At 61.6% G+C, this 27,734-nt stretch overlaps 3 protein-coding genes across 14 annotated transcripts; 2 read left to right on the top strand and 1 right to left on the bottom strand.

Moving 5' to 3' along the window:
- Positions 1-336: 336 nt before the first annotated feature.
- Positions 337-18,421, top strand: ABCB8 (ATP binding cassette subfamily B member 8). 4 transcript variants are annotated; one of them, XR_009541882.1, is made up of 17 exons: positions 337-501; positions 4,146-4,458; positions 4,794-4,949; positions 5,026-5,120; positions 5,270-5,375; positions 6,234-6,395; positions 6,493-6,578; positions 6,700-6,797; positions 7,234-7,339; positions 10,427-10,460; positions 10,678-10,814; positions 11,009-11,103; positions 11,249-11,382; positions 12,075-12,222; positions 13,606-13,856; positions 14,536-14,739; positions 18,308-18,421. XR_009541882.1 is itself a non-coding variant. In XM_060156370.1 (17 exons), exons 1-16 carry the CDS (start codon positions 407-409, stop codon positions 14,659-14,661), a joined length of 2,142 nt encoding a protein of 713 aa, XP_060012353.1. In that variant the 5' UTR covers positions 337-406; the 3' UTR covers positions 14,662-14,664; positions 14,956-16,668. The 4 variants fall into 4 exon arrangements, 2 of the variants coding, with proteins under 2 accessions (XP_060012353.1, XP_060012352.1); XR_009541881.1 differs by lacking the exon at positions 18,308-18,421 and adding an exon at positions 14,956-16,668; XM_060156370.1 differs by lacking the exon at positions 18,308-18,421 and adding an exon at positions 14,956-16,668 and having other exon boundaries at positions 14,536-14,664.
- Positions 18,422-18,603: 182 nt separating this feature from the next.
- ASIC3 (acid sensing ion channel subunit 3) lies at positions 18,604-22,690 on the top strand. Of its 7 annotated transcripts, none has more exons than XM_060156374.1 (11): positions 18,604-19,152; positions 19,904-20,054; positions 20,240-20,367; positions 20,761-20,962; positions 21,057-21,113; positions 21,216-21,363; positions 21,659-21,750; positions 21,918-21,997; positions 22,099-22,170; positions 22,359-22,417; positions 22,536-22,690. In XM_060156374.1, the coding sequence occupies exons 1-11, from the start codon at positions 18,619-18,621 to the stop codon at positions 22,612-22,614; spliced, it is 1,602 nt and encodes a 533-aa protein (XP_060012357.1). In that variant the 5' UTR covers positions 18,604-18,618; the 3' UTR covers positions 22,615-22,690. The 7 variants fall into 7 exon arrangements, 6 of the variants coding, with proteins under 6 accessions (XP_060012357.1, XP_060012360.1, XP_060012359.1 ...); XM_060156377.1 differs by having other exon boundaries at positions 22,513-22,690; XM_060156375.1 differs by adding an exon at positions 19,310-19,418 and having other exon boundaries at positions 18,785-19,152; positions 21,918-22,170.
- A 1,111-nt stretch (positions 22,691-23,801) lies between these two features.
- On the bottom strand, positions 23,802-27,724 carry CDK5 (cyclin dependent kinase 5). Of its 3 annotated transcripts, none has more exons than XM_060155888.1 (12): positions 27,573-27,723; positions 26,886-26,974; positions 26,727-26,794; positions 26,534-26,594; positions 26,377-26,433; positions 25,644-25,739; positions 25,440-25,514; positions 25,207-25,303; positions 24,965-25,034; positions 24,389-24,449; positions 24,197-24,277; positions 23,802-24,082 (listed from the first exon to the last, which is right to left on the bottom strand). In XM_060155888.1, exons 1-12 carry the CDS (start codon positions 27,607-27,609, stop codon positions 23,996-23,998), a joined length of 879 nt encoding a protein of 292 aa, XP_060011871.1. In that variant the 5' UTR covers positions 27,610-27,723; the 3' UTR covers positions 23,802-23,995. The 3 variants fall into 3 exon arrangements, with proteins under 3 accessions (XP_060011871.1, XP_060011872.1, XP_060011869.1); XM_060155889.1 differs by having other exon boundaries at positions 26,910-26,974; XM_060155886.1 differs by lacking the exons at positions 23,802-24,082; positions 24,197-24,277 and having other exon boundaries at positions 24,423-25,034; positions 27,573-27,724.
- Between the last annotated feature and the right edge of the window lie 10 nt (positions 27,725-27,734).

The following is a 27,734-nucleotide window of genomic DNA, read 5'->3' as shown; positions in this document are numbered from 1 at the left end:
TACACTCCCTGGAGACTCCGGAACATCTAGAGTCCGCCAGGAGCGCCCATAAGAGAATGACCCGGAGGTCAGCAGCTGACGCGTTACTATGGATACCCCAGGGCGGGGGGACGCACTCTGCACACCCTCAAAACGTCACCCCGTAGCCGACTCGGACGGCGTGCACAGGGCAGGGCCCGCCCGGAACTGGGGGCGGGAGACAGGCGACTCTCTGCAATCACAGTCCCAGAAGGGGGGCTAACAAGGTTTTCTCCAATCACAGCTTGCAATGAAATTGATGCTTCTTTCCACCAATCATCGCCGAGTCGCGAGGGGGTTGTCGGGATGGGGGCCGGAGGCAACATGGAGCCCTCAGTGGAGTAAGGGTGAAGCTGCTGTTGCCGGCTGCTCCTTTTCTACCCCCACCATGTTGGTGCACTTATTTCGGGTCGGGATTCGGGGTAGCCCTGTCGCAGGCAAGCCACTACTATCCCTCCGCTTCCAGACATTCTCGGCCGTCAGGTAAAAAGGGACAAACCTACTGGGAGCGCGGGCCATTGACCTGCCGGCAGGGCGTGGGGACCGCCGGGAGATGGAGTCCCGGGCTCGCGCAACGCCTGCTGGGAGTTATAGGCCGGCCCGGCCCGGGGTTGAATGTCACTCCCCCGGGGATTGGCCTCAATTATTTAAAGCGAGACCTGGGTGCCAGCAGGAGGCTCGGCGCGTCTGTATCTGCATGTGTGCTGGACGGAGGGGGCGCTCTGGCCGGTGACCACGCTAGGTCTCTTCCCACCAGCGGGCGCCGTGCTGCACAGGTGTCGGGCCCCCGTTTCCGGCCCCAGTCCTCGTTCTTGGAATTGGTCTGGCGATGTGGACAAAAATTATTAGTGTCCGGAGACATTTAGTATTGCTGTTGTTCCAAAAATTCAGTGTGAACTGAACAAAAATGGTTACTAAATCGGGATAGTTTCAGCAGAGATAGTCAGTTTGGTAACGCGTATGTATGTGTTCTTGTATGCTCTATACACGTTCGTCTCAAGAGAGAAAGACACAGGTGGGAAACGAACATGTACCCTGAAACTGCCACTCCGCTGTAAATGCTTTATGAGAAGCGACTGATGCCTTTCTAATCCTGGAGTGAAGAACCCGAGAGCCAGGCAGGCAGCAGATTCGTAGGGGCGGGTGGATGTGGGCTTGTGTCCTTTGGAAAGCCTGTCTGACTGATGGAGGGCGAGATGGGCGGAGCTGCAGCTAGAAGTACCGGTGCTGGGAAGTAATCTGCCAGTTCTTGGCAGTGACCAAGCACTGCTTAGACCTTAGTTTGGAGAAGATGAGAAAAGCTGGAAAGTGGCCATGGTAAATTATTAAAAGGCTTGAAAACAGTCCTTAGGAAAAGAGTAAGGGTGTCGATGTTTTTTAACCAGAGCGAAACTCCAGAAAAGACATCAAACAACGTTTTACTATTTGTGTGTTCATAGTGTAGTGTTTTTAAAACGTCAGGCCACAACACAATAGTTCATAAAGTGAATTTAGTGAGTCTGAATCATTTAAAAGTGAATATAAAAAAAAATAAATAAAAAAATAAAAGTGAATATAATGGAATACGTGTTAAAAACAAAGTAGGGGGACTTCTCTGGTGGCGCAGTGGTTAAGAATCTGCCTGCCAATGCAGGGGATATGGGTTCGATCCCTGGTCCGGAATGATCCTACATGCCGCGGAGCAACTAAGCCCCTGCACCACAACTACTGAGCCTGAGCTCTAGAACCCATGAGCTACAACTACTGAGCCCACATGCCACAAGTCCTAAAGCCCGCATGCCTAGAGCCCGTGCTCCACAACAAGAGAAGCCACCGCAATGAGAAGCCTGCGCACCGCAACCAAGAGTAGCCCCCGCTCGCCGCAACTAGAGAAAGCCCACGCGCAGCAACGAAGACCCAATGCAGCCAAAAATAAATATATTAATTAATTAATTTTAAAAATTAGGGAGGGAATTCCCTGGTGGTCCAGTGGTTAGGACTTGGTGCTTTCACTGCCGGGGCCCGGGTTTAATCCTTCGTGGGGAAACTAAGAACCTGCGAGCCGCACAGGACAGCCAAAAAAAATGAAGGGAAGTACTGTTTTGTGAAGCATTTCAGTTTTCTGTGACATTGTGCCGGATCGCAAAGTAAAACATATTTGTTACTGTTATCCACAGTAAGTCTAAAGCTTTGCAAACGCGGCAGCAGCGAGTCAGGGCAGCTTGTTCTGCATTTCTAATGAGAGCATGTGCTCAAGAAACATAACCATTTGCTGAACGCTGTTATGTACCAGAGCTCTGCTAAGTGCTGGGGATACGGTGGTGAATAAGATAGCGCTTCCCGCCATCAAGGAATATATGGTCTAATGAGGAAGAGGGGCATTTACACAGGGCAGAAGGACATTGAGCTTCTCCGTTTATATTTTGGATAGATATATAGTACACAGTGGAAGACAGGCAGGTGGATGGGGTCGGGGGAGGTGTAATATAGAGTTGGCAAGAAGCCCAGGCCTCCCTGAAACAAGGGAAGGTTGAGATGGAGTGTGTAGTTAGGAGGGTCTGGAAATATGAAAGGCCATCATAGTAAAGAAGAAACCTTTCATCTATTTGTTTTTTAAAAGCCTCTCCTCATCAATAATCTCATTTGGATCTTTGATCGTCCTACCATATACTCTTGGCCAGATAACTTATGCTTCTAACAGGCCTCCCTATAGCCACTCCTGTCATTCTCCAGCTCACTCCCCTCTGCAGTGATCTTTAAAATGCAATTATGGGGACTTCCCTGGTGGCGCAATGGTTAAGAATCCGCCTACCAATGCAGGGGACACGGGTTCAATCCCTGGTCTGGGAAGATCCCACATGCTGCGGAGCAGCTAAGCCCGCGAGCCACAACTACTGAGCCTGCGAGCCACAACTACTGAAGCCCGCGCACCTAGAGCCCGTGTTCTGCAACAAGAGAAGCCACTGCAATGAGAAGCCTGTGCACTGCAAGGAAGAGTAGCCCCCACTCGCAGCAGTGAAGACCCAACACAGCCAAAAATAAATAAATTTTTTGAAAAAATTTTTTATTAAAAAAATGCAATTATGATTATGGTCCTCGTTGCCCTCTCAAGTCCAGGTGTTTTAAAAGGACGGTAATGGCTCCCCCCACCCCACCCCCAGCCTCCAGCCTCGGCAAGCTTTGTCGTTAGTCGTTTGTACCCACACGCACACTAAAGCTTAACTACCGCAGCGTAGTTACTCGGTCTGTACCGTTCACCCCCTCTTCCTGTTCCACAGAGCAGGGCACTGACGCACAGTAGGCTGCGGCCCTATGTTGCCATCTGCAGGTACCGGAACTGCAGGAAAGGGGTGATCTTGGCCTATCCCAAGATGACAAGATACTACGTTATTTGGATTTTATTTCTTTTTCTTCCTTCAGCTGACAGAGAGGGAGTCTGTCACCCTTTCCTTCCTTGCCTTGTCACGTAAGCGCTCAAGGCCAGGAAGGAGACAGGGCGATGGGATATATAATAAGCTTCCGACCAGTGGTCAGAGACTTGGGTCCAGGCCTGGCCCTGCCACACATAACCTTGGGCTCATCACACATGGCAGCATAGGATGAGCCTGGATTCTGGAGTCAGACAGCAGGGCTCCTCTCTTGTCCTAGTTCTGCTGCCTGGGGACAAATGATTTCAGCTCTCAGCCCTGCAGGATTTTATCATCTATCAAGTGAGAATACTGGCCTCTCCCTCCCAGGGATGTGAGGATCAAACAGAGTGGACTGATGACTTGGTGAGGTGGGGGGGCACTGTCCCTCTCCGAGCTGCATTCACTGGGAACTTCTGTGTTCTCCGCTGTAAGAGGAGCGCCGTCCAGCTCTGGTGTCCTGTGATTCTGAGAGAGCAGGGGTTGGAGACGGTCACTGGCTGGGGCCCGCCGTCTGAGAGGCGAGCCAGGGAGAACACCTTTACCACTCGATTGCTCTCCACTGGGCGTGTTCATCTCAGAAACCGAGGTTGCTTCAGAGCCGCCCTGAGAAGGGCAGGGTGGGCCGTTGCGAGAGGAGCTGCTGCTCTCCAGAGGGCTGAGCCGAGAGCTCGGCCGCTTTGTTGTTCAGCTGGGGGCCAGCTGGGCCCTCGAGCCCTCAGTGCCCTTCTCTCCCTGCAGGTCCCGCGATGGCCGCCCCAGCTCCTGCCTCCTCGGGGCCGTGGCCCGGCTGCAGCCCCAGCTCCGGGCCTGCCTCCCTCGAGCCCCCCCAGCTCCCGGCCGCAGCCCCTCTGCCTGGCTCTGGGTTGGGGGAGTCCTCCTGGGCCCCGTGATCCTGAGTAAGTGCCCCCGCCGCGGCCTTGTGGCACTCTGTGAGGCAGAAGCGGCCCCTCCGGCCCGCTCTGGACCCCGTGTCGTGGAGCCCCGCTTCAACTGGAAGCTCTTCTGGCAGTTTCTACGCCCCCATCTGCTGGTCCTGGGGGCAGCCATCGTGGTGAGGTTTTCTCCCGCCCCGCCCCACGCCAGGGACAGGGAAGAACCCAGCCAGGGGTTCGCGGAAGCCCCAGCCAGAGCCGCCTAGGGACAGCTTTCCTGCCTGGCCGAATCTCAGAGGAGACCTCGGGAAGCAGCGGGGCTGGGGGTCACCAGGAGGACCTGCACAGGGCAGCTGGGTGAACAGGGTCCAGGGGTCCCCTGGGGCTGGCAGCTGGGCTTTAACTCTCCGAGAGACACAGGAGCCCCCAAAGCGTGGGCAATAGTGGGAGAGGAAGGGCTGGGGTTAGGGAAGAGCGTGGTCCCCCTGTAAACGTCTGTCTCCCACCCCCCAAGCTGGCACTGGGCGCAGCACTGGTGAATGTGCAGATCCCCCTGCTTCTGGGTCAGCTGGTGGAGATCGTGGCCAAGTACACGAGGGACCACGTGGGCAGCTTCCTGACTGAGTCCCGGAACCTCAGCACCCACCTGCTCATCCTTTACGGCCTCCAGGTACAGCAGAAGGGAGGGCCCGGGGGCCGCCAGCGGAACCGCGCGGGCGCCCCTGAGATTCTGGCCTCTCTCCCAGGGCCTGCTGACCTTCGGGTACCTGGTGCTTCTGTCCCGCATCGGCGAGCGCATGGCTGCGGACATGCGGAGGGCCCTCTTCAGCAACCTGCTCCGGTACTGCCAGCCTCGGGATGTGGGGTGCGGTGGTGGCGGGGACCAAGCGGCCCCCCGGGGGGACTGGTGAATGCCTAGGGGCGGGGCCTCATACTGAGGTCGTGTCTCCCTCTTCTCCCCCACCCGCTGCCCCCGTGTCCTACTGCCAGACAAGACATTGCTTTCTTCGATGCTAAAAAGACAGGGCAGCTGGTAAGCCGATTGACGACTGACGTGCAGGAGTTTAAATCATCCTTCAAACTCGTCATCTCCCAGGTCAGCGCCCAGGTCCCCCCACGCTCACTCACACGCGCATGCTCCCTAGTGCGGATGCAGCAGGCCAGTCCTGCCCACCCCACCCCCCGCCCCACCCTTGGGCCCTGCGCCCAGGCTCATGCCGAAGCGAGAAGCCTGCTGTCTGGTGAGGGTGCGGGTGAGGGAAGAGGGACGTTCACAGCAGGAGGTGCCACGGCAGCGTCTGGGGTCGAGACAGGCTGTTTCTCTCCCGTTCTGAAATCCTACGTCCCCGGAAAACCGTCCCAAGAAGGAAGGCTCAGACGAGCCTGTCCTGGCCCAGCTTGCCCAGAGCAGAATCACCACGTTGCCCCCGGAACGCCGGGCACGCGGACAGGAGAGGGCGCGATGGCTTTCTGCTCTGTTCCTGATGTCCTCTCCTCTTCCCCCCGCGTTGTCACTGACCCCTAGCCGTCCCTGGGCGGCATCACCAGGCAATTCTCTCTTTTTTTATTTTTTGGCCGCGCCTCATAGCTTGTGGGATCTTAGTTCCCCGACCAGGGATTGAACCCGGGCCCCGCAGTGAAAGCACCAAGTCCCGACCACTGGACGGCCAGGGAATTCCCCAGGCGATTCTCTTTCTGTTCAGTTTCTAGAGCAGAAGAGAATAAAAGTGGGATTTGTCCCGGGGGAGGATGCCTCGGTCCGCAGGCATTCTCCTCACGCCTGCGCATCAGGAAGGGGTTACGCTCTGTGACCAGTGGACTGTCGGTTGGCCTCCCAGGGGTCAGACCTATGGCCTTGGCCTTGTGAGTGGAGAGCTAGCTGTAGCCAGCTGACTCTTGCCGAGTTCCCCACATCATGTTGCTGATGCCAGACGCCCTCCTGTCCGCTCCCCAGGGGCTGCGCAGCTTCACGCAGGTGGCCGGCTGCCTGGTGTCCCTGTCCATGCTCTCCACGCGCCTCACCCTGCTGCTGATGGTGGCCACGCCTGCCCTGATGGGCGCTGGCACCCTCATGGGCTCAGCTCTCAGAAAATTGTCTCGCCAGTGTCAGGAGCAGGTACCAGCATTCCCGCCCGTCCTCTTCTCTGCCCTGTACTCCTCTGTCACCCCTCCGTGTCTCCATCCCGGCTCCCTGACTCCTGGACTCCCCGCAGGTCGCCAGGGCAACGGGTGTGGCAGATGAGGCCCTGGGCAATGTACGGACCGTGCGAGCCTTCGCCATGGAGCAGCGGGAAGAGGAGTGAGTGCCGGGCGGGGGTGGAGCCCAAAGCGGTGGCAGGGGGCGGCCTCCCCAGATGCACCTCCCCCCACCCCGCGCAGCCTGCCTGCTTCCTGAGGGCTGGGCTCGGCTTCTGTCGCAGACGCTATGGAGCGGAGCTGGGGGGGTCCCGCTCTAAGGCAGAGGAGCTGGGCAGAGGCATCGCCTTGTTCCAGGGGCTCTCCAGTATCGCCTTCAACTGTGAGTGAGCGAGGCCCTGCCGGGGGTCCTGGGCTGTGGCTTGGGCTGAGCTCGGAGGAGCGAAGGACGGGTCCCAGCAGGGCGGGCGACGGGCAGCTCTCCACCTGCTCGAGGTCCTTCACATGTCTCTCGAGGGCCAGTCAGCCGGCCTCTGGAGGCTGCTGCCGCCGGCAGGCAGTGGGCAGGGAGACCCAGTGTCACAGCCGAGCCGTGTACAGCGCGCTGCTGGGCCGCCCCCGAGGGAGCCGTGGAGGTGCCCCCAGCCCACTCGTTGCCAGATGACGAGACAGAGGCAGAGACCACTCAAGTGACTTACCTGAAGTCCAGTCAGTGGGGAGCACAGCAGGGACTGGCACTGGGGACCAGCACGTGGGCCAGGCTCTGTCCTCTGCCCTCCGCTGCTTCCTCCTTGAACCCCTGTCCTTGCCCCACTCAGGCATGGTCTTGGGCACCCTGTTTATTGGGGGCTCCCTCGTGGCCGGACAGCAGCTGACGGGGGGAGACCTCATGTCCTTCCTGGTGGCCTCGCAGACAGTGCAGAGGTGAGTGTGGGGCCGTTCCCTTTCCTAAGGGGCCCGGCTGGGCCAGGGGCCGGGGGTGCCAGTCTGCTGCGGGGACAGCTACCAGGTCCCCTGGCGAAGCTCAGGGCTGGCGATGGGGAGCCCCTGCCTTCGTCCAGAGCCCGCTCGGGGCTCCCAGCAGCCCCTGCAGCCTAACTCGCTGACCGTACACTCAGAAACGCAGTTGCCATCTTCACCTTCCAGACAATTCTTCGATGAGCCTTTTTTTTTGTCCTTTTTTCTTTTTCTTTGGCCACACCACGTGACATGTGAGATCCTAGTCCCCCGACCAGGGATCGAACCCATGCTCCCTGCGGTGGAAGCATGGAGTCTTAACCACTGGACCACCGGGGAAGTCCCAAGCCTTTTTCTTTTTCTCTCTTTTTTCGTGGCTGCGTTGGGTTTTCGTTGCTGAGTGGGAGCTACTTTTAGTTGCAGTGCACAGGCTTCTCATTGTGGTGGCTTCTCGTTGCAGAGCACGGGCTCTAGGCACACAGGCTTCAGTAGTTGTGGCTCGCGAGCTCTAGAGCGCAGGCTCCGTAGTTGTGGCACACGGACTTAGTTGCTCCGTGGCATGTGGGATCTTCCCAGACCAGGGCTCGAACCCATGTCCCCTGCATTGGCAGGCAGATTCTTTTTTTTTTTTTTTTTTTGCTGTATGCAGGCCTCTCACTGTTGTGGCCTCTCCCATTGCGGAGCACAGGCTCCGGACACGCAGGCTCAGCGGCCATGGCTCACAGGCCCAGCCGTTCCGCGGCACGTGGGATCCTCCCAGACCGGGGCACAAACCCGTGCTCCCTGCATCGGCAGGCGGACTCTCAACCACTGCGCCACCAGGGAAGCCCGACACGCTTTTTAAGAGCTGGCCTCCCACCCTCTGCCTGACCTTCCCCTGCAGGTCCCACCCTGCTGGCTCACTGGATCCCATCTGCCCGCAGGCACCAGAGCTCCCCGCTGGCTCTGCCTCAAGAGTGCCCAGGGTGGGCCTGCTCCCCTCCCCTGTCCCTTCCAAGCTAAGTTCCTAGCAGCTCCTTCTGCTGTTTCTCCTCACTGTTTCCCCGCCATATACCATGTATACCAAAACACATAAAACATAAATATGTGTTAGATAAACAATTACAGTAAATATGGTAGAATAAATAATTGAAGAGTGGGGGGGCTCCCCTGGTGGCGCAGTGGTTGAGAGTCCGCCTGCCAATGCAGGGGACACGGGTTCGTGCCCCGGTCCGGGAAGATCCCACATGCCGCGGAACGGCTGGGCCCGTGAGCCTTGGCCGCTGGGCCTGCACGTCCGGAGCCTGTGCTCCGCAACGGGAGAGGCCACGACAGTGAGAGGCCCGCGTACCGCAAAAAAAAAAAAAAAAAAAAAAAAAAAAGAAAAAGAAAGAAAGAAATACAAGTTAGATAAGCAATTACCGTAAATATGGTAGAATAAATAATTGAAGAGTGAAGACCTGTGTTAGCAACCAGCCACGTCCAGAAGATAGAACATCAGCTCAGACGCCCCTCTGGGTCCCTTCCTCGTTATTCCCGACGCCGACGGTCCTTGTGTCATGGCTCTGCCCTGTGGCTTACCACCTGTGCGAGTGTCCGCCGTTTCTTCCAGAATCCCTCACCATCAGCCTTATTAATATTGTCCTGGGCAGAATGGAGCTAAGCTGGAGGCAGGCAGGTAGAAAAGACTCCCTTTCTCAGCCCCAGACCCAGCATTCCACAAAGACCAGATACCACCCATTTCTGCTCAGTGCTTCCTAATCTGGGCCCATTCAGACCCTCTCTTGTCCTGGGCAGCCTCACCCCTCCTTCCCGCAGGCCCAGGAACTGATCCCTGGTGGCCTTGGGACTAAGAAGGTCTGGCTGTTCCGAGGTGGAACTTGGGCGGCCCCCTGCTGCCCCTCCCCCGGTGCTGACCCAGACGAGCACCACTGGCTCCCTTCACGGTCACCCTACCGTGCTCAACGGGGCAGGGGCAGGGGCAGAAAGTCTCCCCCGGCGGACGGCAGCCCCCCGTCCCAGGCCTGGCCCCGCTCCCTCAGACTCGCCTTGCCCTGGGCCCCTCCCCTTCATGGCCTGCGTCCAGACCCTTTCCTTTCCTCCCCGCTGCACTGCCTAGCCCGTTGGCAGAGCCGTGTCACAGACTTCAGAGAGCCTGTCTCGCAGGCTGCTAGGTGCTAGGTGGGGCGGCTTCCCCAGCCACAGGCCTCAGGCGCAGACTAACTTGCTGTCCTGGCTCTTCTCGGGAAGTTCTCCGGGCGTTTCCTTGTGGGCTCCCCCCCTCCCCCACCCCCGGTGCTGGGAGAAGTGAGATCCTAGGGAGTCAGTCTTGCCTCCTCTTCTCTTCGAGAAGAACCCGCATGCACAATCGGAGACGCACAGTCACGGGCTGGCCTGGCCCGTGACTAAGCGGGGGGCCGGTGACTCAGGAGTAGTGACTCACCTTCCTCCTAGCACGGCAGCCCCGCACGACGATGAGGAGGTGACCCACCGTCTGGACAGATGGACACTTGCCCCTCTGCTCACACAGGGCGGAGCCCGTGATGACATGTCCTCAGGGAATTTTGAGTTCCCTCTGTGGTCCAATGTCTTCTGTTTCCTTCTTTCTCTAGAAGGAGTAACATGCTTTTTTCCACCTTCCTTAGCCCTTGCTTCCCCCGGGAGTGGACAGCGCTAGGTCTGACCCCCTTGGTGGGCCTCACAGCCCCTCCCTGCCGGCTGCGGGCAGCGTGGAGTCCGGCCCCGCCGCGCCCTGCGCCTGCCTTCCCTGTTTCCTCCCTGGAGCCCGGCCCTCAGGTACTGATGACTGTCAGCCCATCCGGGCCAGGAGGGAGCGTGGCCCTGAAAGGAGAAGTTACTTGCCAGGAGACCTCCCCGGTGGTGCCGGATCCCAGGGCGCCTAGGGCCCCAGTTTTCGGGAACTACCTCTGCGTTTGGCTTCCGGCCGCCTGTTTCCTCGCCTCACCCAACACATCCCCCACGCAGCTGAGACCCAGACCTGCCCCTCTGGCGCTGGCCCGCCTTCTCTCAGGCCCTCCTCATCCCCCTCTTTCAACCCTCCTCTTTTACTCGCAGGTCCATGGCCAACCTCTCTGTCCTGTTTGGCCAGGTGAGTGGCAGAGCTGGGTGGGTCCAAGGATGTGGATGCGGTGCCTGGGCTGGAATCCCGTCAGCCACTGATGTCACTTGTGTGCCGTGGGAATTGCGTGTCCGGCGGAGGGGATACGACAAGCCCCTCCCCCGCCGCCAAGTGGGAGTCCAGGAGGTGCTGCCCATTCCCTGGGACCCCGTGCCTCCCTCACGCAGACTTTAACCCCCCTCCCCAGGTGGTGCGGGGGCTCAGTGCAGGCAGCCGGGTCTTCGAGTACATGACGCTGAGCCCGCGCATCCCACTGTCCGGGGGCCACTGCATCCCCAGGGAGCACCTGCGCGGCTCCATCACCTTTCACAACGTCTGCTTCAGGTCAGTGTCAGTGCTGGGCGCAGGGGTATTTCTCTGCGGGTTGAGGGCAGGAGAGGGAGCCTGTCTGGGGACCTGTGGGTCAATGTCTCCCTCTAAGTAAGCCCCCCTTGGGGGTGCAGGGAGACTTTGGGAGGGACCCGGGCAACAAGGGGCCAGGAACCTGGTCTGACTGAGGGTCTCTTGGTTCCTCCCAGTTACCCCTGCCGTCCCGGCTTCCAGGTGCTCAGAGACTTCACCCTCACGCTGCCCCCGGGCAAGATTGTGGCCCTGGTGGGCCAGTCCGGGGGAGGTAAGAGGAGCCCGCCACCCTCCCACCTGTGACTTCTCCCTGTGGGAGCCACTCATTGTGGAAGGAGGGGCCCCTCCACTGCCACCGGGGGCGTCCCTGTCCCGGACATGCTCCAGAAACCAACGCCCCCCTCCCGAACCCCCAGGAAAGACCACTGTGGCTTCCCTGCTTGAACGCTTCTACGACCCCACGGCGGGCATGGTGACGCTGGATGGGCAGGACCTGCGCACCCTCGACCCCTCCTGGCTCCGGGGTCAGGTCATCGGCTTCATCAGCCAGGTGCCTGCTTCTCTCAGTCCCTGCGGCCCTCCCCCTTCCCAGCCCCGTCACCTGCTGCTCTCCTGGGGGCACGGGGGTGAGCTGGCTCTCTTCACCAGTCCCCAGCGTTCACTGGGGTCCCAGCGACTGCAGCTCTGCCCTTGGAACCCTGTTCCTCGATGTAAAAGGTCCAAGCAGGTGGAAATGGGGTGGCCGTTTTAGGATCCCTGGGTTCTGTGGTGTCCAGAAGGTCTGGACACCCACACGGTGTTGCCGGGCACTGCTGGTGGCTCACCCACCAACCAAGGCCCCGCAGCCCCGCTCTGAAGCTCAGCCCCACTGCTTTCCCAGCGAGGTCCACCTCCCCCCACCCCCCATGTGTGGATAGAGGGCGCCCTTTTGGCAGGAGAAAGCCAAATTGTAAAACCCTTCCCTGCCCATCTCCCCAGAGACGGGGGACCCTGCCGGGCCAGCTGGCCTTGCTCTCCCAGCCGCCTTCCTGCTCCCTTTCTCAAGGGGCTCCATGCCATGCAGGAGCTCGGCTTCTTCCCCCTTTGATGGACCTCTCTGTGTTTGACCTGTAACTTTGAACTGCCTCTACCTGCCCTCCAAGTGGTCCTGTTCTGGCCGAAACAGCTTCTGCTGATGCGCCCCTCAGAGGTTCAGGGCAAAATCAGAATGTTTCCGGTGGACCCTCCACCTCCCACCCCCAGGAGCCAGTCCTGTTCGGAACAACAATCATGGAGAACATCCGTTTCGGGAAGCTGGACGCCTCTGACGAAGAGGTTTACGCAGCTGCCCGGGAAGCCAATGCACATGAGTTCATCACCAGCTTCCCCGAGGGATACAACACCGTCGTGGGTGAGTTCAGAGACAGCATCCTGCTGGGGTCCGCGGGGCCCACGTGCGAGGCTGGGATCCGGGGGGCAGGAACACAGTCACAGCATCGGGGAAGACCAGACAACAACCATGGCCGAGTGGGACAGAGGCGACTCTGTGGGGACAGGGGAGACGAGGCCCATGCAGTTCAGGCACAGGCAGCCTGCAGGGACAGGAGCGTGACGGAGGGCAGGGGCACAAGTGATCCGTGACGTGGGGACTCTTCAGAGCTCGCCACGTCAGCTCCCAAGACCTGACCAGAAGCAAGGGGGTGTTACCTCCTTGTAATTGTTTATCCTTCAACGAAAGGTGCTCCCCCTGGCTCTCCGTAGGGGTGGGTTTGGCTGAGCCAGTCTGTCTTCTGACTTACCCAGAAGAGGGCTCTGGTGGTTCTGGAGCGTTGCAGCGTTGCAGCACCGCACTGGAGTCTTCGCAGTGCGGCCTGCACCTCGTGTGCTCCTCTCAGAGGCCTTTTTTTCAGCCTTTGGGCTCATGTTTATCATCCAGGGTCTCTTGGCTCTGTTGCAGAATGTTCCAGCATATCTCACGGCACAGGCATATCCAAGGTTCTCGACTCCTCTCGAAACCTAGTCCTGAGCCTGGCTGAGCTTAGCCTTCCGAGTGGCGCCCCCTCTGTGGGTAGCCGTCCTTCGTGTTCCGTGTTACTCACTGCTCGGATTCCTGCGGACCCCGCCCTGACGGGAGGAGCCGGGCCCACTCCTCTCTCGTGCGCGCGCCTTGTACCCCTGACCCCGTGCACTCGCGGGCTGCCCGGGGCTGCAGCCTGCCCCCCTGCTCTGTGACTGCAGAGTCACCTGAAGCTCTCTTTGGCAACCAGGCTGCCACCTCTGCTGTTCTCTGTGGGCATTTTGGACCCCACTATGGTCTTCCCAGAATGCCCAGGTGGGTTTTGAATCCCACTGTTCTGCCACCCCCTACCCCACCGCAGGAGTCACATCTGGATCCTGGATGTCCCCACAGCAGCAGAGAGCCAGGAGGCCAGGAGAAGGCGGCTAGCGCTGCAGGGCCAGGGCAGGGGCTGGGACCCAGGCCCGTCACGGCTCCGAGCCCCTGCCCTGGTGTGTGGGTGGAGCTCAGCGACACCTCTGGGCATCCCTGAGCCCCGCTGCGTTCACGACCCGTCGTCGTGTGAGTGCCGTGCACGTTTGCACGGGGACCTGGGATCGTGTTGCCGCCAGGCATCACCCTGCCCTCAGAGGCAGGACGAATGCGCACAGGGCCGGAGCAGGGCCCTGAGGGGCCAGGTGGGAAGCGCCAGACGGCCCCGGTGACCATCTGCAGGGCCGCCCCCCAGTGCAGAGCTGAGCGCCACTCCAGGCCCCGCCCTATCCCCTCCCTCCCCAGGCGAGCGGGGCGCAACCCTGTCTGGAGGCCAGAAGCAGCGCCTGGCCATCGCCCGAGCCCTCGTCAAGCAGCCCTTAGTGCTGATCTTGGATGAGGCGACCAGCGCACTGGACTCGGAGTCTGAGAGGCTGGTGCAGGAGGCCCTGGACCGCGCCAGCGCTGGCCGCACCGTGCTGGTCATCGCCCACCGGCTCAGCACCGTGCGTGGGGCCCACCAGATCGTCGTCATGGCCCACGGCCGGGTCTGCGAGGTCAGCTGGGGCCTGGGGAGCAGGTCAGGGGGCTCAGCCATGGACACAGTGGAACGGGCGGCTCAGCTGAGCTGTGTGAGGGTCTGGCCTGGCCCTGGGGCCTTGGGCTCATAGTCTGAAAGCAGCACCCGTGTGGATTCAGGAGTTCCTGCCCTTTGATAAGCCCTGGCCTCTCGGGGCCCCAGCTTCTTCCTCTGTCCCCTGGGGTGGGGCAGTGAGTAGAGCTGCAGCGTGGCTCCCAGGATCAAAGGCGGAAGTTCTCAGAGACGTGTTCGCTGCTGGGCGAGGGGCCCAGGGGCTGAGGCACAGAAGAGGCCGCACCAGGGACCCTGATCAGGGCCCAGGCAGGAGCAGCCCAGAGGCTGTGTCTGCAGCAGGGCTTGGGGGCTGTATGGGGCCCGGCTCACAGCCCCCTGGCCACTCGCGCTGGGCGAGGGGCACTGGGCCTTGTAAGAAAGACAGGGGGACCCAGATGCTCTTCCACGATCTAGCTCAGCTGACAAATACAGATGCGCCAGTGGCAATCCGTAATCAGCTGTGCTTTGGTTTCATACTCGCCTCAGGACTGACGCTGGCTTAGGTGAAGCCGTGCACAACGGCTCATAAGAAGCTGGCCCTCCAAGGGCTCTGAACTCTGAGCTGGGTTGGGGTGACCGTCTGCCCCTCTTCCTCTCTCCAGGTGGGGACCCATGAGGAGCTCCTAAAGAAGGGCAGGCTCTATTCGGAGCTCATCCGGAGACAGGCCCTAGATGCCCCGCCTCCTGAGACGCCCAGGGGCCACGGGAAGCAGCACCCCAAGTCCTGAGAGGTCTGGTCACCGCCGTGCATCCATGCCCAGGGCCAGGGCTCAGCTCGGGGGGGATCCCGGGCACCGAGCCCCCAGGTGGGCCAGCATGCTGGGGTGGGGGCTACTGCCATCGCTCCCCTGCTCGCAGCGAAACCCGGGCCAGGCGCCGGGCTGGGGGAGGTTGGGCGCACTCCTCCTGCCAGAGCTGAGAGCCCCTGGCTGCACGGCGGGCCCCTGCTCTGTCCCCTCCCTTTGCCAAGCCCTCCCCAACCCCTCTCCCAGCCCTGCCGAGCCTCCCCCTGTACCCGACAGGCTAAAGGTGTGCAGGCCGCAGCTGCAGGGAATTTTCACAAGTCAGCACTGGGGGTGGGAGTAGGGACTCGCCCCAGGATTCGTCCCACACCCGTACCAGGACCTCGGCCTCCTCTGCGGAATCCCGACAGGCCTCTTAGGGCCCTGCGAGAAGGCGCCCACCCACTGAGCCAGCCCTTCACACCCTCAGCCCACATCTTGGGAACAACTTCCCTTCCTTCTCCTTGTGCCTTTACACAGTCCTTTCTCTAGATTGTGCCCTCCCCCCATCTAAACAGGACGGGGGCCTAACAGGCCCCCTGGCTCTTGGGGAGGGCGAGGAGGGGCGGGCAGCTGTGGTCTGATCCACAAGAGGTTCTGCCCCAGCCCCGTGCGCCTTGAGCCCGTCATCCGGTGAGATTGTGGACCGCCACCCTCTATGTGAGGACACTTACCTCTGAAAGGGACAGAAGAGGACATGCACCGCAAACTCCAGCCACGGGACGTCCAGTGCTAACAGTCACCACAGCACTGAGGAGCGGCTCATGCTAAGCCCCTTGGGCTGACAGAATACAGAATCCGTCCAGCAAGGAGCGGTCACTGCCCGACCGGCCCCCCTGGCATGGCCAGACGGGGTCCCTGGAGCAGGTGGGACCAGAGCCTCACTTTGAAAGAGGATAGGCCAGCTGCCCAGGTGGCACAAGCCCTGTGACCCCAAAGCTGTGAATGGGGTGGGGCTGGACTCTTGTCCGCTTCTGGGGACCTAAGAGCAGCCAGGGTTTGCCCCCAGCCCTGGTCAGCTCCTAGAACCGGGCACCCCTCCTGCCTTGGTTCTGCTCGTGTCACATCCCACCAGGAAACCTTCCCCCTTCACAGCCACGTCTGGGCTGAGGACTCCATGAGTCCTGCGCCCTGGCTTGAGGAATAGGGGCCGCCCATGCTGGACCTTCAAGGCCAGCCAGACCTTTTGGATTTATCCTGTGGCATAGAAGGACGATGCCATGTTTCAGGGGTTGGCAGCAGGGGCAGAACCAGCAGGGGCAGCTATGGCTGGAGGCCAGCCTGGAGGAGGCTGCAGCGGCTCAGCTGAGAGTGCCCACAGCCTCTTCTGGGTGTGGTTTAGGACCAGGTGCTACTTTAGGGAAATATCCCAGGGCCAAAGCCACCCTGGTTTCATGCGCTGCTTTCTTAATGATGAGAGGCCGCACCCCAGGGCAGGCCTGGCCCGGGAAGCAGAGCACGGGCTAGCTCCAGGTCGCTTTGCCACTAAATGCCTCCCTAGTGAGGGCAGCCAAGGGCAGGCCTCAACTCCCCGGCCGAGTCCACGCTGGCCTGCCTGGCCCCTCCCGGCCGAGGCCAGCTCGTGCTCTGCCAGCAGCAGCCGCGGCCTCCAGCCACCCAGACGTCTTCTGGCACCAGATTCTAGGTCTCTCCTTACCTCTGCAGGGTGGCCTCTCCAAATCCTGCCCCCCGCCCCCCGCATCCCCTCTTTAGGGAAGTGCTGAGATCCATGGCGAGCCCTGAGCTGGAAGGCCCTGCGGTCAGCTGCACACTTGCTGTGTAGCCTTAACCTCAGCCTTGGCTCCTGCAGCGATTCCACGCAGACCGTAAACCTAGCTGCACTTAATTTCGCGAGTTTCTTTTAAGAGTTTAATTAGAATAATCTGTGGTAAAGCACTTAGCCTCAGAAGCTGGTTACATCTGTGCAATAAACCACGTTATTCACTCCTTCAAGGTGTGTGTTCATTAAGCACCTGCTGTGTGCCGCCCTGTCTGCCGGGGTGGGGGCGGTGAGGACATCCCTGCCCCCGTGAGACCTGCGGCGGTCTCATCAGGAGGACGGACAGGAGGCCAGGCGATCACAGCGCCACGTGATCATGTTCAGTTGGCGAACTACGTTCCACTCACTGCCAAGAGCCCGTGGACCCTCACCTCTAATGCTTTGTGGAGGGGCACGGAGTAGAAATAAATTGCAGTAAATAAATTAGTGGAGATAAATCTGCTTTCTCTCAGGCCTGCAGTGCAACTCCCAGCTCCACGGGGGCAGGTGAGCATTTAACCAAACGCAGGGCTTGACGCCAGTGAGGAGCAGCCCTGACAGTCCTCCGCGACAGCGGCAGCGCTCAGCAGCTCCCTCCCGTCCCTTGTACCTTGGATTAGCAAGACCCCCGAGTCCCGCTTGAGGCCTTGCACACTGCAGCTCTGCCTTTCGGAGATGTCCTCTCTAGCCTCTGGGAGTCCGCCCCAGCCCGACCCAGCGTCTCCTCGGCATCTCAGTCAAATGCCCCGGCTCCGCCCCCTCAAGGCCAGTGTCGCCATGCTGTGATAGGCACTGTGGCCCAGGGCACTCCAGCCGGTTTGGGGGCAGCGTCTCTCCTCCTTTAGAAAAGCCCCCATGCAAAACAGGCACATTCCATGTTACTGATGGGAGCGCACAGTGGTGTAATGCCTACGGTGGGGAATTTTCTGCTATCAAATTACCCATGCAGTTGCCTCTTCTTGACCCAGCAGTTCTATTTCTAGGAGTTTATGTCTGTACGATGTTACTGAGAGCACCACTGTTTGTAATGGAAGACTGGAAACCCCCAGTGTCCATCAACAGGGGTGTGGTTATATAAATGATGGTACATCCACATAAATGAAATGCTACGCAGCCATTTAAAAAATGAGGACGTTTTCCAGGTACTGGATACCACATGGTCTCCAGAATGTTGTCAAGTGAAAAATGATGTGACATCATAGGGCATCCATGTTACCTGGGGGGGCGTCACACGGGCACCCGTGTTATACTTGAAGGACGACAGGTGAGCCCACAGTCATTGTGGCACAGGCCAGCCCCCCAGACACGAGGACCTGAGCATGGGGAGGTGGGAGAGAGGGTCACTGGGGACAGACCACCTCTGCACGTGGGGCCGGAGGAGACCCTGGCACCCAGAGTAGGCCGGGCCGCTGGGGGCTCAGAAGAGTCTGCTGATGCCAACTTCCCACCACCTTCCAGCCTGGTCAGGAGCCAGCTCCGCTCTGCGGAAGAGCAGATGATCTCGCGAGAGGTTAGGGGGACGGGCGGAGAGGGCAGAGGACGGGGACGGGGCCAAGGGTCAGCGACTGACCCTCAGGCCCGACATACGGGGGCTGCAGCTGGGGACCTAGAGGGCCCCGAGGGCACCCCCGGCCCCAAGTTCTCTCTCGGCTCCCCTCAAGCCTACCCGGGATCGCTGTGGCTTCCTGCTGGCGCCTCTGGTCTCCACAGCCAGGCCTCCCCCCGACGCTGCACTAATGGCTCCGCCTGGGGCCCCAGGGACCTCCCCGCCCCCCAGGCTGCTCTGCCAGCCCCCTTGCCCCCTCGCCGCTGAAACCCAATCCTCTGCTGCAGCTCCGGCTCAGCAGAACCGCCTCCAGCAGAGCCGCCCTGCTTGCCTCGTCGGCCGCACCCTACCTGGTCTCTGCCTCGGAGCCCCCAGTTCAGCACCGCGCCCAGCAGAGCCACAGCCAGGTCCTGGAGGAGGCCGAGCTGCACCGGCCAGGCCAGTACCTCCCCACCCTCTCCTCTCCTGGCCCGACACCCGCGTGACCCCTGCCTGACCCTCCGAACCCCCCTCTCAGCCCCTCCAGTCCTCGGACCAACCCTCTCTCCTCCTCCTAAGCCTCTGTAGCTTGGTTCCCCCTGCGCCCTGGGCTCCGGCCATGAAGCGCCCCTCAGGGCTGGAGGAGGCCCAGTCGCCGGCCTCAGACATCCGCGTGTTTGCCAGCAGCTGCTCGATGCACGGCCTGGGCCACGTCTTCGGCCCGGGGGGCCCGATGGCGCGCCGGGGGCTGTGGACCACAGCCGTGCTCCTGGCACTGGCCACCCTCCTCTACCAGGTGGCTGGGAGGGTGCGCTACTACGGGGAGTTCCACCACGAGACGGCCCTGGAGGAGCGTGAGAGCCGCCGGCTCACCTTCCCGGCCGTCACCCTGTGCAACATCAACCCGCTGCGCCGCTCACGCCTCACGCCCAATGACCTGCACTGGGCCGGGCCCGCACTGCTGGGCCTGGAGCCCACCGAGCACGCCGCCTACCTGCGTGCCCTGGGCCGGCCCCCCGCGCCGCCCGGCTTCATGCCCAGCCCCACCTTCGACGTGGCCCGGCTCTACGCCCGGGCCGGGCACGCCCTCGAGGACATGCTGCTGGCCTGCCGCTACCGAGGCTGGCTGTGCGGGCCCGAGAACTTCACCACGGTGAGCCGGCCGCCCGATCCGTCCAGCCAGGGGCCCGGGAGCGCCAGGCGGTCCCTGCCGGGCCTTGCCGACCCACACTCCCCCAGAGCCAGGGAACCTTAACAGCCATGCTGGGGGATCCTTTCCTTCCCCACCCCACCAGTGCCTTTCTGTTCAGCCAGGAAGCTGTCCTCCTCGGGCCCCTCCCTGCTGTTCAGCTGGACTGCAGCATGCAAGGTCACGCCTTCCAGCCAGGGGCACTCACCCCGGCTGGCTCTGGGCCCAAGGTCTGGTCTGTGGAGAGCCTGCTCCTGGGGGGTGGGGGGATCTGGTGTTCTAGGGCAGGAGACCCTCCTCTCTGCCAGGGGGAGGGTGCTGGTTTCCCCGCTGCCTCTTCCACACGCTGCCAGACCTGAAGGGGGGCAGCTGGGCCCCTCTTCCTCATGCCAGTCTCCAAAGAAACACTTGCCCTGCAGGCCGTGCCCTGGGCTGGGGGCGGAGGTGGGAGCGAGGAACTGGAGGGTCCAAGCCTGTCCTTTCCTGTGGGAAAGGGGCAGGGTTAGCTGGTCACAGTGCAGCGAGGGTCCAGCTACATGTGCCGGTTGAGGGAGGGTCTCGGGGCATTAAGATGTGGGCTTCAGTGTTCAAAGAAGAGACCCAGATAGAGGATGGGGCGGGAGGGGTCCCACGGTCCTCGCACTGGCCCAGGGGAAAGGGCCGCCTGAGCTCCTGGTTCCCTGGTGAGGTCTGCCATCTGTCTGCCCTGCCCCAGGTCTTCACCCGCATGGGGCAGTGCTACACCTTTAACTCTGGCGCCGAAGGCGCAGAGCTGCTCACCACTCCCAAGGGCGGCATGGGCAACGGGCTGGAGGTGCTGCTGGACGTGCAGCAGGATGAGTACCTGCCCGTGTGGAGGGACACGGGTGCGGGGGCGCACGGGGAGTGGCAGGTGGGGTGCAGAAGGCCCTGGGGAGGAGTGGAGGTGCGGGGGCGGCCCCAGGCCTGTCCTTTCCCGTGGGAAGTGGGTGGGTTTAGTTGGTCACAGCCCTGGGGAGAGGGGGCTGCAGGAGGGGGCCTCTTGGGACTCAGGGTCCCCCCTTCCCTGCAGAGGAGACGCCGTTTGAGGTGGGGATCCGAGTGCAGATCCACAGCCAGGAGGAGCCGCCGCTCGTTGACCAGCTGGGCTTCGGGGCGGCCCCTGGCTACCAGACCTTTGTGTCCTGCCAGAAGCAGCAAGTATCCTGTCTGTGCCTCCGAAACCGGGCCCCGCCCCCTCCTGAGCCCGCGCCACCTCAGACCCCAGCCCCAGCTCCTCAGAACCGGGCCCCGCCCCCCTCCTGAGCCCGCGCCACCTCGGACCCCAGCCCCAGCTCCTCAGAACCGGGCCCCGCCCCCCTCCTGAGCCCGCGCCACTTCAGACCCCAGCCCCAGCTCCTCCTGAGCCCGCGCCACCTCAGACCCCAGCCCCAGCTCCTCCTGAGCCCGCGCCACCTCGGACCCCAGCCCCAGCTCCTCCTGAGCCCGCGCCACCTCGGACCCCAGCCCCAGCTCCTCAGAACCGTCCCAGCGATCTCGCGTTCTACGCGGCCCCCGCTTCTCCCAGAGCCTCCTTAGCTTGTCCGCCTACAGCTGAGCTTCCTGCCGCCGCCCTGGGGTGACTGCAGCTCTGTCTCTCTGGACCCCGACTTTGAGCCGGAACCCTCTGGTCCTCTGGACCCCCCCAGGCCCAGCCTAGGCCCCAGCCCTCCCTATAGTCTAATAGGGTGTCGCCTGGCCTGCGAGAGCCGCTATGTGGCTCGGAAGTGCGGCTGCCGAATGATGCATATGCCAGGTAAGGGGCTGGGGGCAGCGGAGGAGGGGGTCCGGGGAGGCGGGGAGGCCCGGGGGGCGCCGCTCCTGAAGCTGTCTCCTCTGCCCCCATGCAGGCGGCGCGCCGGTGTGCAGCCCCCAGCAGTACAAGGACTGTGCCCACCCGGCGCTGGGTAAGGGGCAAGCCTCTTCCGCATCCCGTCCCCACCCCGCTCTACCCGCGACCCCGACCCCGTGGGGCGGGCGGCCCTGACCCAGGCGCCTGTGGCCCGCAGACGCCATGCTGCAGAAGGACGCGTGCACCTGTCCCAACCCGTGCGCCAGCACGCGCTACGCCAAGGAGCTCTCCATGGTGCGGATGCCGAGCCGCGCCGCCGCCCGCTACCTGGCCCGGAAGCACAACCGCAGCGAGGCCTACATCGCGTGAGCCGCGCAGGGGGCCGGGGGCCCGGGGTTAAGGCGAGCACCGAGCCTCCGGGCCGAGCCTCCGTGCGCAGCGCCCAGGGATGGGACACCAAGCTACACATCATTACCGGGCTCGGGGACTCTGGGCAAGCTGCTTAACCTTTCTGACGCCAGCTCTTCCGAAAATGGGGACAGTGACACCCCTCCCCAGGGCTCGCGAAAGGACTCAGAGACCAGAGACTGGGGCACCTGTTCCTGCCAGTAGCTGGCACTGGGGGCATCCAGCGAACACTCTTGGCCTCTCTTCCTCCAGGGAGAACGTGCTGATGCTGGACGTCTTCTTTGAGGCCCTCAACTACGAGACGGTGGAGCAGAAGAAGGCCTACGAAATGTCGGAGCTGCTCGGTGCGTGTGTGCGCGTGCGCGTGTCTGTGCATGCGTGTGCGTGTCTGTGTGTGCGTGTGCGTGCGTGCGCGTGCGTGTGCGTGCGTGCGCGTGCAGGCAACCTGCGGCCTGGGGAGGTGTGGGCAGAGCAGGTAGCAGTGAGCTGACAGGTGACCCGGTCTCCACAGGTGACATTGGGGGCCAGATGGGGCTGTTCATCGGCGCCAGCCTGCTCACTGTCCTTGAGATCCTGGACTACCTCTGTGAGGTGGGTGGGCCTGGGCTCCAGCTGTGGGAGGCGGGCAGAGTCACGCCGCAGGATCCAGGGGTCAGGTATGCGCTGGCCACCTCCAGCACTGCTTCCCCCAGGTGTTCCGGGACAGAGTCCTGGGATACTTCTGGAACCGAAAGCGCTCCCAAAGGCACTCCAGCGCCAACCTGGTAATAGCCCCCCCCTCCTCCCCTGCCGTCTCCACTGTGGGTGCTGAGCCCCTCCTCCTAAGTGTAGAACACCCCCCCACCCAGCTGAGAAAAAGTGATGGGGGAGGGGCGTGCAGTGACCTTGGCTGGTCTCTGGGAGGGAGCATCCCCGCCGCCACCACCCCCAATCTCTGACCCTCTTCCCACAGCTTCAGGAAGGGCTGGGCAGCCAACGAACCCCAGTTCCCCACCTCAGCCTGGGCTCCAGGTAACAAGAAATGGCCCCCTAAGGTCAAGGGAGATGGGGCAGTTCCAGTCCGGAGGACAGGGGCAGGGCAGTGGGTGAGAGGCCTCCCATCCCAGGGCCGTGGTCCGTGTCTCCCCAGGCCTCCCACCCCTCCCTGTGCCGTCACCAAGACACTCTCTTCCTCTCAACGCACCTGCTACCTCGTCACCCAGCTCTAGATGGGGCGTCTGCGTCTTCAGGGCCGCACCCTGACATCCTGGACGTGGCCAGCCCGCACGTGTCTGTCCACCTTCACCCAAATAAAGTTCTAGTGCCTCAGCCTCAGCTGTTCCACTTACAGGCAGACCAGCCAGGCCACAGTCAGCCCTACTCGGGCACAAGACCTCTGCCAGCCATCACCCAGCAGACGTGATGTCTGAAACGTTAACCTCCAGAAATCTCTCGACGAGAGAAGAATAGTAAGCGGGCATGGGTCACTTGAACCTCAGTGTGAATGAGTTTGTCAAACCGACATCTCAGTGAACGGAGCCCAAAGCCGGGTGTGAAGGCAGAGGCGGCGGTGCTAGGACAGCCGCACTTGGGGTCCGATCAGGGAAGGGCTGGCAGAAGGCTCTGATCCAGAGCCCGGCAAGAAGCGGCGGAGCAGGTGGGGAGAAGCTGGCGTGGCTAGCCCGCTTCCAAGAACACAAGCTGCTGTCCTGTCTTAGGCATTCGTGACTTTCTCAGACTTGGGACCGAGTGTCAGCCTGCCCGCCCCGCACAGGAACCGCTCCTGCTTCCGCAGCCTTTGCACAAGAATTGCAGGCCCCAGCTTGGGGGGGGAGCCCAGGCCCTCCCTTCCCACCCCTGCCAGTAAGCACACGCCCAGGCCCACTTTCTCAGCTCCTTCTCAGCACCCTAAATCCTGGAAAATGACAAATAAGGGAGCCGGGGAGGGGGTGCTCCCAACCACCGCTTTGGGTGCCTCCTGTCCCAGCCTGAGGGCCTGGGTGTGGGGGGCATGAAGAGGGAAGTGGCAGGGCGGGAACACGTGGGACAAGAACCATAAAGAAAGGCCCGGCTCTTTTCTCCGCATTCTGGTGGAAGCCCATCCTTGCTCTCAGACACTGGGAGCCTAACGCCTCCTGGGCAGAGAAAGGGAAGGGCACGAGCACATACGCACACGTGTGGTGGCAGTGCCTAAGGGTAAGGGTCTGGTGCAGACCTAAGGGTAAGGGTCATAGCCTCCAACCCCCAGCCTCCAGCCACTCAGAGTAGCAGAGCCAGGGCCGGACAGCTGGGTTGTGTTGGAGCTGGAAGCAGGGTTGCAGAGGGTGGGGAAGCGAAACAGAGCCTCAGGCCCCCCCAGCACCACGTCCCCCCCGCCCCCCCGCCCAGAGCCACTTTTCCAGCACATCAGCCAGACTGTGGGAAACGAGCCAATTTATGAAATTAAATAAAGTCCACAGAGGGAGTGAAGAACATGGGTTAGGGCACCTCCACCCTGGTTGGGCCCAGCACAGCTGGAGCTTGGCACACCGTGCATCCCTGCCTTTCCTCCCCTCCCCAGAGGGGGCTTAAATAGGCCAGGCCCCAGCCTGGCCGCCGGGGGCCTGGAGCCTAGGGGGGGCAGAAGTCGGAGAAGTAGGGGTGCTGCAGGGCCTCTTCTGCTGAGATGCGCTGGACCGGGTTACACTTCAGGAGGTTCTGGACGCACAGAAGAAGGCGAGGCAGGTTCACGCCCAGAGCCCCGCGCTCCCCGGGTCCCTCCCGACAAGTGCCCCGGCCCCAGCCCCGCCCCCGCACCCTGCCCTTGGTCACCTGCAGCAGGTCCCTCCCTGTGGCACTGAGCTTGGGCACGACGTTCACCAGGGACGTTGTGGCTGGGTACATCGGGTAGGGCTGTGGGGGGCAGGGTGAGTCAGCCAGGGGTGCGGGGGCCTGGAGGCTGCTAGAGCCAGGACCTAAGGGGCGCCACTGACGAGCCACGCATGAGCCCATTACCCATCACACCTTATAGTCCGGCAGCTTGGTCATGGCGGGCCACTGCTCCTCGGTCGGTGTCCCCAGCAGCGTGTCCACGGGGTCAAGGATCACTCAGGTGGAAAGGGGCAGGTGAGGGGCTCTTCCCCTGGGGAAGGGGGATTCCTCATACCCACCCCTGCCCCCCTCACTTTATCCCCCAGCTCACGACAGAAGGCGGCCCCCGGCCCACACGACCCTCATACGCAGTCCCAGCTGCGTGCCGTTTTCTGCAGGCCAGGTTCTGTATAGCCGTTAACGACTTTGACCTAAACCCTGAGGTCCATGGTCCTGATGAAGCGGTCAGCGGTCCCCCGCTCTCACTAATCGTCCCCCTGCTCCTTTTGGCTCCTTCGGCCTAAGGACTCGGCTCTCAGTTGGAGGAGTGAGCCCTCCTTGCCTACAGGCTGCAGGCTCTCCAGCTGGCGGCGGGCACCCTCTGCCCTCAGGAGAAGCCTGACCAGGCCTAGCCCAGCCCACCGCCGCCCTCCCTGCCTGCACGCTGAGCTCCAGGGGCTTCCAGATCCCCTCCCAGAGGGCCTGAGGTGAAGGGAGATGGAAGAATATCGGAAGATCCTCTTCAGCTGGTCATCTACGTCGTTGCCAGGAAACAGGGGCCGCCCCGCGTTGGCCAGCTCTGGGAGAGAGGCGGGGGGCGGGGGTGACAGGCGAAGAAGCCCCCCCCACAGCCCTGCCCTGCCTCCTCCCCACCCAGGGGCCCCACTCCCTTCCCCAGAGGGGACCCTCCAGACCCTCTTTGTTCACTCAAACGGGAGACGGAGTTGCCCCCGCAGACCCCGGCGTGTCACCTGCGAAGATGCAGCCCGCCGACCACATGTCAATGGACGTGGAGTACAGCTTGGCCCCAAAGAGGACATCCGGTGGGCGGTACCACAGCGTGACCACCTGGAAAGGACCCCACCACAGGGACCCCCAGTTTGAGGGCTGGGGAGGAGAGCACTCAGAGAGGAGTCCCGGAGGAGCTGAGGGATGCTGGCTGGGGACTCCCTCCCTCACCCCCACTTCCCACCCCGCAGCTCACCTCAGCTGAGTAACAGCGAACAGGGATCCCAAAGGCGCGAGCCAAGCCGAAATCAGCCAATTTCAGCTCCCCATTCTGAGGGGGAGGGGCACGGAGAGGGGCTCTTCCACAGTCTGAGGGCAGCCCCCCGCTCCCGCCTTCCCGTCCAGCTCCCCTCATCCCACGCCAGCCTCCCTGAGGTCCCGTCCTCTCGCCCAGAGGTACCCTGTTTATGAGCAGGTTCTGAGGCTTCAGGTCCCTGTGTAGCACGTTTCGGCTGTGACAGAATCCCAGGCCTTTTAGCAGCTGGAAGAGGAACGACTGGGGGAGGGGCAGGGAGGAGTTCATCAAACCGTCTTGAAGCGGGCCCAACGATGGGTCACGCTCCCCTCTGCTTTGCCTTGAAACCCCAGCAGTCTTTCAGCACCAAGCTCGGCCCAGCATCACCCCTTCATTATCGAGGACCTACTTCGTTCTTTGCTGGGTACTCGAAAGGTGAACGGGGGCCCCGGTCCCCACCTTTCCAGAACTGACAACTTGGTGGGCCTTCCTACCTTTCCAGCCCACACTGATCTCTCCCCTACCTGGCCTCCTTTGAACACGAACATCATAACCAACAACGTATATGCTGTGCTGTATTATTATTCAGCACTTCTTTGCCCTGGAACCTGGGCCTAGAACAGTGCTTGCCACACCACAAAGCATTCAGTACGTATTTGTTGAATGAATGAATCTCTCTGAACCTCATTTTCCTGCCTCTCAAATGTAAATCCTGTCCCTGACATCAGAGTGTTCCCTTCAGGTCAAAGCGATCACGTGAAAGTGCTTTTGCTAAGATGGAAGCTCTCGGAGACAGAACCAGGGTTTTCTCCTCCCCTCGTGCCCCGAGTGTCCCCGTGCAGGGCCTGAGAGCACGTCCACTGAATCCGGACGCCAACCCCAGCCCCAGTATCCTCACCTTCACAATTTCAGGATCTAGGTCACCATTGCAGCTGTCGAAATACTTCTTAAGGTCCTAAAAAAGGGATGGGGGGGTGGGGGATGGGATAGAGTTTAACCTCAGTCTGGGTCCCTATATCCTCCCAAGGCTACTGTCCCTCAAGTCCCCCTTTCACCTGGTCACAGAACTCAAAAACCAAAGTCAGCTTCTTGTCGCTGTGCAGGACGTCGTGGAGCCTAGGGAGAAGCGAGTGCTCAGCCAGGCAGCGCCGCAGGTCTGCACCTACTATCCCAGTGTCAGCCCAGCCCATCTCTGAAGCCCCCACCACCGGACCACACAGGCAAGGAGGACCCCACCCATCTACACACCTGACGATGTTTTTGTGCTTCAGCTCCTTGAGTAGGCAGATTTCCCGAAGGGCAGAACTCGGCACTCCCTACACATTGGAGGGGGCCAGGTGGGCCACAGTCACATCCCACCCAGCCTAGGCCCTCAACCCCTCCCTGGCCCCAATACCCCAGTCCTACCTCATCATCATCATCCAGCCTCACCCGTTTCAGAGCCACGATCTCATGAGTCTCCCGGTTTTTGGCCTTGAACACTGTTCCGTAGGTGCCTAGAGGAAGGAGGTCAGGGCTGAGGGAAAGGATGGGGCACCCTTCCCCAACCCAGGTGGTCCCTGCCGGGAGAGCAAGCAGCGTGGGGGTGTGTTACTTCTGATGCCTGGAGAAGTGGGGGATGTGGCAGGGAGGAGCCTGCAGATGGCTCAAGGGTGTCTGCAACAGGGAGAGGCTGCAGCTGCTGGGTGAGGAGGTCTACAATAAAGGCCGAGCTTCTGGAGGGTCTGAAAGTAGGGAGCAGGGGTCTGGGAGAGGAATGAGGGCCGGCAGGAACGCTGAGGTTGGAGGTCTGCTGCGAGAACTGTGGGTGAGGTTCTGCAAGTGGCGCTGAGGACAGGGGTAGGATATGCAGCACGTGCAGAGGTCGGAGGCGGGTCTACAGGGGGTGCTAAGGTTGGGAGGGGGGCGTCTATGGGAAATGCTAACGGGGGAGGATTGGTGTCTGCAAGGAGTGTTGAGCTCAGGGCCAGGGCTGCAGCCAGTGCTGAGGTTGGAGTCTGTGGGTATTGCTGACGGTACAGCAGCCCGGGATGCAAGGAATGCTAAAGGGTCTGCAGAAAGAGATCTTGCAAGAACATCTCGTGGTCCCATTACCTTCCCCAATCTTCTCCAGCTTCTCGTATTTCTGCATCGCGGCAGCCGCGCGAGGACCCTTGCGGGCCCTGGGTTCTGAGACTCCGGGCCCGGCGTTGCAGAGGAGGCGGCACCCCAGCCTCCGGTCCTGCCCCGCCCCACTGCCTGCGCATGGGCTTCTCG

Source organism: Lagenorhynchus albirostris, chromosome 8 (assembly GCF_949774975.1).
Source record: "Lagenorhynchus albirostris chromosome 8, mLagAlb1.1, whole genome shotgun sequence".
Lineage (NCBI taxonomy): Eukaryota > Metazoa > Chordata > Mammalia > Artiodactyla > Delphinidae > Lagenorhynchus > Lagenorhynchus albirostris.
The sequence above is the reverse complement of the archived record's forward strand: the minus strand, read 5'-3'. Positions and strand labels throughout refer to the sequence as shown.